Source organism: Populus alba, chromosome 6, assembly GCF_005239225.2.
Source record: "Populus alba chromosome 6, ASM523922v2, whole genome shotgun sequence".
NCBI classification, from domain to species: domain Eukaryota; kingdom Viridiplantae; phylum Streptophyta; class Magnoliopsida; order Malpighiales; family Salicaceae; genus Populus; species Populus alba.
The window spans coordinates 23,817,642-23,824,430 of record NC_133289.1 but is presented as its reverse complement, the minus strand read 5'-3'; the positions used below and the strand labels follow the sequence as shown (position 1 = coordinate 23,824,430).

At 34.8% G+C, this 6,789-nt stretch overlaps 1 protein-coding gene across 1 annotated transcript; it reads right to left on the bottom strand.

Annotated features, from left to right (window-relative positions):
• Positions 1–1,080: 1,080 nt before the first annotated feature.
• LOC118050130 (glutamate receptor 2.8-like) lies at positions 1,081–6,342 on the bottom strand. The gene is made up of 5 exons (XM_035060383.2): positions 6,038–6,342; positions 2,732–4,077; positions 2,330–2,642; positions 1,830–2,236; positions 1,081–1,740 (listed from the first exon to the last, which is right to left on the bottom strand). Exons 1-5 carry the CDS (start codon positions 6,312–6,314, stop codon positions 1,081–1,083), a joined length of 3,003 nt encoding a protein of 1,000 aa, XP_034916274.1. The 5' UTR covers positions 6,315–6,342.
• Between the last annotated feature and the right edge of the window lie 447 nt (positions 6,343–6,789).

Here is a 6,789-nt window from a genome sequence, read left to right as displayed (position 1 = left end):
GAAGAAACATCATAATCGTTTTCAACAACTTCTCAAATATCTAGTGTCTCCAAGTAACTTTTCATTTTCACATCTCAAAGTTGATAATTCTTCTTATCAAAGACAAGAGGGGTTATATGAGAGAAGTTTGCTTTAGCTTTCATTGTAGGTCCCTAATACAAATTGATCTGATATAAATTAATAATTTTAAAAGGAAGAAAAAAAATAGGAGAGAATTTTATGATAATAGTATGCTATTGTTGTACAGACTTGAGTTTCTATTTTATTCATTAAGAGTATGTTTGGTATTGCGGTAGCTATTGTGGTTGTGGTTTGAAAAAAGTTATTTTATAAAAAGTATTTTTAGTTGAAAGTTGGTTTGAAAAAATAGGTGTTTGGTTAAAACTGTGGTTGAAATTGAGGTTGAACAAAAAGTAGTTTGATGTGTTTGGTTAAGAATGCTTTTGAAATTAAGGTTATAAAATAATTTTAAAAAATATATATTAATATTTATGGTTTTTAATTTAAATATTATAAATTTAACTATTGCTATTTACATAGTGAAATAAATCATATTTTATATAAAAAAAAAATTATTGTTCCATTAAACTATCTACAATTCTATTATATATAAAATTCATCCGACAAGAAACTATAGTTTTCATGATTTTTTGAGCATGCAATAAAATTAGATAAAATATTATCAGAAATAAAAATTGAGATTACAGTACGAATAAATTTAATTCACTTTAAACTAATTTTTTTAAAAAATAAATAAAATTTAAGATTTTTTGAAAAAAAAATGTTAACTGATTTTTTTGAGAGAGAAAAAAACTATTCACTAAAGTGAACAGTGCGACTATGGAGGGATGTTGCACTGTTCACTGAATAGTACAGCATGGTGCAGCCGTAAAAAGCAAGTAGGACCTGCTTTTGTTTTCCAGCGTTTCAAACACGTAATTTGGTAAGATCCATGAATAGTAATTTATATTTTTTTTTTGTTACCAAACATTGTTGCTTCTGTGTTTTAAGCAAAATGCAGATGAAACAACGTAGACAAACACTCTCTAAAACTTCAGAAGAACAATCAACCGAAATGCTTTAATAAAGCATCAAATCAGCAAATAATATCTTAGTAAAATCATCTCGCTTACATGTGTTTTTAATACAGTAATTCCATTTCTTTACAATGCTAATGACTACTGGTGTCAGAAGTGTCAAATGATAACCTACAAGTAAATTATTTTCATGGTCTATTACTACCTCTTGAGGTACTTCCCTATTTGGACTAGAATCATAGCTTGCAGAAGATCGATTGGCAGGATATTCCGTGTCAACTGAATAGGCTGATGGGCTTGGCGCACACATAGTAGGCAGACTGATGCCATTTCTATCATTCCGATCACTTTGTCTCAAAGTACTGGATGTCGAGTCCCTTTGAATGAAAATTCTAAAGAAGTTTTCAATTCTACTCCATATTGAAGCTGTGGAATCAGAGGACCTCAAGATGTTTCTTTCTCGGTAAACAAACGATACTATGAAGATAATGAGAGCTAACAATGCAGCTAGTCCGGCAATTAAAAATAACCCCCAGAAACTCTTGAGACTAAGGCTATTAGATGAAATTGAGGAGCCGGATTCTGGACAGGTGCTTTTTTCGCCAAACCATGCACCCTCTATCTGCTTCATTTCATCTCCCTCGGTCACATTTAAAATTGCCCTCGATATATCAGGCACTAGAGGAGAACCTTTAGGGAAGACCTGAAGTTAAAAAAAGAAAGGATACATGAGAAACCATGCACTTATTAGCCAGAGTAAATGGAAATAACAAGATAGAAAAGTGAGCTTACAAAGCCAAAACCGCCGGTTTTAAATTTAGGATCAATCATGGTATATTTCGAGCAATATCTTGACAGAATGAGCTTTATAAATGCCAGTTCGTCGAAAGCAGCAGCAATACCACCATTTCCACTTCCTTTGGAGAAAAGATGGTGGCATTCTTCTGCAGAATTATACACCATGAGCTTGGACTTGTCGAACCCCAAGTCTAACAAGAGTCCTAGAACAAAAGAACCCTTCTGGTAGCCCACATACTCCCCTTTCTTAATGAGCACTCGGACATCAGTAACTGTTGGCTGCAGCTGCTCGACGGTAAGTAGGCTTGCTAAACTGGCGGTGTAACTCTGCGTGAGGATCAACACAACAAAACACCAGATGATTATCACCGCCCTAGACAAGTTGCTAACCACTCTCTCCCCTGTAAATTTAAACATAAAGTCAATTTGGTGTTTATATAAATGGAGTGCTAGTACAACAGTAGAAGTAGAATTCACAAGGGAAGGGAGATTACGTTGTGCAAAAACCATAGTTGAGAAGGAAAACCAGAAACTAGTGCCAGCTTGATCTGAAGCTGACCCTCGAAAATCATCATTTATTCTGTGCTCAAGAACCCAGACCACGAATCCAATGAAAACAAAGAACAAAAAAGTGGTCACCCAAAGGTCCCATGTCAAAGGTTTCATGAAGACCCATGCATTTTTGCTGTTGTTGTCTGCAATCGGAACAATCATGGAGACACCACTTTCTGTGAAAGGCAAGGTATAGTCGATGTACAAGGACCTGTTGTAGACAATAGTTATGTCTCCAACCACGGCATCATAATTCTGTTGGCAATAAACAAAAAATACTTCAATTCAAATGATATTCAATGTGATATAGTTACAAGAACAGAAAAGGAGAGAGCAAGTCTTACCTTCAAGTACACTTGATAGGCCAGATCGTTGTAAGTTCCAGCAGGTTCGCCGTCAGAGTTGGCAAAGGGGATGTACTCATATGGCAAAGCATAAGGCAATGCTCTGACTACAGCATCAAAAACATCTATGCAGAATCCGGTGAATTTTGTCGTGTTGGAACCAGGATCTTTTGTTACTGCTACTAACTCACTGAAGCCATAGTTCACAGGCACTCCTATTTTCAACTTCTTCTCGTTTGTGGGAATCTCCCAACCCTTGGGAACCACAGTTGTTTCCCCAGGAAAAATTACTGTTGAAACTCTGGAAGTAGAAGTTGAATTCGTACGTTTATTTATTCTCGGATTCAGTGTTTTCACAAGTCCTTCTGTTGGCGTCCAAAATCCAATCCCTCTTCCTCCATTTCCGTTCACATTAACTATCTGAAAAGCTGGTGATTGCAACTGCCCATCAACAAAAAGGTAATTTCCTGTAAGGCCTTTGAAACTAGTGGTCGATAAAGCTCGAAGAATGTTTGGACCATTTAAAGAGATGCCAAGAGTTGCAAGATCTGTTGATGAATTGCTAGAAACATTTGCCTTTCGGAAGCCAAAATTTGTAGTGCCCGCTTTCTCAACTGCCAAGGCCAATGCTGTAGTCGCATCATAGGCCAGTAGTCCATAAATGTTCAACCCAGCATCAATTTTATTTGGATTATCTCGTAGGAATTTCCTCTTCCACCGAGCTCGAAAATATTCAAGCTCTTTTGTTCTTGGAACATATGGTTTTATACCCAATACTCCTTGGATAGTATCGGTGACAGAATGATTTGGTGAACTCAAGAAATCAACACTCAGACCATCAGTCATGATCCAAACATAGCCTTCACTCATCATTCCAATCTCTTTTGCTTTGGTGAAAAGCCGAGTGCCCAGAGAGGGATACATATGCACAATGAAAACTCTAGTCTGCATTGTCATCAACTTATAAAGCTCCTCAACAATTTGATCATCGGTGGCCGATGGAGAAATGACACTCCGGTAGGGCACACGAGCATCAACTTCTTGCAGAGCATCAGTTAAATAAGGCATGATTCCCTCTCCATATTCGTTGTCAATGTAGATGGGCACCGCTTCTCTCCATCCGAAGGCTTGAACTATAGCACTTATGGCATTCACTTTAGCTGAATCATTTTGTGTTGCTCGCAAGAAATATGAACTCCTGATGGAAGTAAGAGAAGGACTTGTTGCAGAAAAAGATATAATTGGCACCCGAGCTTTTTCTCCAAGGTCAATAACAAAATTGGCTTGCATTGATGTATTTGGCCCTAAGATTGCTTGCACTTCCACATTTTTTATCAAGTCCAGGGCTGCATTTCGAAAGGAGATTAGAAAAATTATAGACTTCTGCAGCAGAGAACGATCAAGCAAAGGATCACAGTTTCTTATAGGATGATCATTCTGCAGTCACGTTTTATGATCTGTGAGCTCTTCTCTTTTGCTCTACACCTTATGTCGGATTTGGTAAGTGTTCTAGGACGACTTATTCATAAAATAAACATGTCTCTTGACAGTTTTATAGTGAATTTCTATCATTTTAAAAACAAGAAAAACAGTTCTTTATGTTCTTTACTTACTTTTCTTTTCTGTTATGTTACGATACAGTAATTAAACACTATCTTACAAATCAAGAAATGACATGACAGCAGAAAATTAACTTGCATTTGTCTAGTAATCCATGCTGATCGAGCTATATATTTCTTTCACTATCAATCCAAACTTTTTAAGCAAAGCATGAACTTTTGTTTTAACTAGAGGGAAAACTGGCTTATTAACTGGTGAGTGTATATCTATAATGCAAGAACTAGTGCTTCTATCAACAAAATTAATTTATAGATTGACATGCTAACCACATGATTATCATAGTTGAATGATGAGTAAAGTATAATGCAATGATCGGTGTAAAAATCCTAAACAATTAAAACAGGCAGTGCCAAGCTTATTATGTTCGTATTTTATTTTAAGAAATATATCTCAGGCTGTTAATTATATATAAAAAGGTAGCTGATAAGACAGTAACAAGTTAAACAAGTTATTCAATGAGTTCAATTCTAAATTATTAATAATCCAAAAGTGATTATGCATGAATTCCTGATAAGCTACTTATGACATCCACAAATTTATACGATCTTATAGAAAATATAAGTATTTAGGTAAACATTATGATTCAAATAAACTATATAAATTGCCATGAAAATATTTATGGATTGATGGGACATATCTAAACTCAGGAGATTAAACTATTACATGTCTAGTTATGTCAAACTAAATTTAGATCTTAAAACTAAAATAAAAGCTTGAATTTTTCTCATGTTACTTAAGATTAACATAATTATGTTGCTTATTAGAGGATTGATGGATCTTCTAGAATTAGACCTAAAAATTGCTATTTTGATTAATTTTGTTATTTTTTTGGATTTTTTTGTTATTTTAGAATTCAGTTTTTAATTTCTTTTATGTATTTGGATTTTAGTTGTTTCCTAGTAAATGTAGATTTTATTAACCTATTTAAATATTTTTATTAACCTCTTGAAAAGACAATCATTATAGATAATAAAATTATAAATTTAAAGTTGATAACTGCAGGGGGGGGGTTTTCCTGTCTCCAATGTTACAGCCCACAATAGACGACTGGGGGGGGGGGGGGGGGGGGCGCAAATTTACGAAGACTTTTTGTGTGGACCGACCTTATCGTTGCTAGCTAGGAGAAAGTTAAACCAGCTAGTCCTTCATTATCACAGTAAGGCCTAGATAAAAAGTGTCTTTCCTGATAAGCTTCCCACGTACGTTGTCATTTTGGGCTCAATACAATGAAAGGTTCATTAAGAAATTCCATTAAATATCAAATAATCATCTTAATCTAAGAAGTTAAATTAAAGTTAAATTTAATAAATATTAAATAATCATCTCCATCTAAATCTAAAAGTAATATAAACCGGTTCGAGCGTGAATGCCTTACGTAAACACTATCAGAAAGAGAGTTTTGTCTAGATATGTGCAGGTTTTTCTGAGAATACCCTTAGCTTGAAAAGAAGAATATAACAAGCATGCAACGTATATATACTCATATCATATCAATGGACCTGCATTTCTATGAACAAACTAGAGATTTGCAGGTCGAGAACCTCAGATAATTAATACAGAATGTAAAAATCTCTACTGTTAAAAAGTTGCATGAGGAGGTTAATAATTAGCAGTAAGAAATGGTGAGCAATGATTCATAATTGGAGAAAAGAGATGAGAACCAAGAGAAGGGGCAGAGAGGGGAACCTGCAGCAGCTGCACCAATAACATCTTTCTTCGAGTCCCTGGTGTTGAGGACCAGTCTAGTTTTGTAGTCACCATGAGAGGCATAGAAGTCTGAAAGGGCCAGGTTGATGCAGCTCAAAGCAATTTTGGCATCCAAAGAAGCCAAGTCAAGAACCACTCCTACATTCACTGGGATTGTAGATGTTGTGTTCTGGGCCACCCCCATTTCTAAGAACAAAATCATCAAAGAAAGGAAGAAAAAGACAGATAGAACAGGATTTAAAGAGTATTTTTTCATGATCCTCTTGTTGTCCACCTATGGCTGAGCTGGTTCCAGCTAGTTTTCCTATGGCTGAGCTGATTCCAGCTAGTTTTCTTGGTTTAAGCTTGGAAGGAAGGAAGTGTTATTTATAAGGTGAAACTAAAGCCTTGAAGGAGAAGAGCTTGGACCAGTTCTCGAGGAGGGCTAAGATTAGAGATTGTAATTACTAGGAAATTGCATGATTTGATTGTTTGAATCAAATCATATTAATAAATTGGAGACATTTAAAATTGATGATTAAGAAAAATTGTTCCATTTAACATTGATTTTCTGAATTTAAACAATGGGCTAACATAAAAGAGGAATTAGCTAAATTCTTATGAATATATTAAATAAATGTGAGATGTTTATTTTTAATATTATCTAAAAAAGATTTAATTTTCAATTAATGCATAAATTAATTTAAAATATTTTTATCCAAAAAAAATAAGACATCAATTGTGCACCAGTG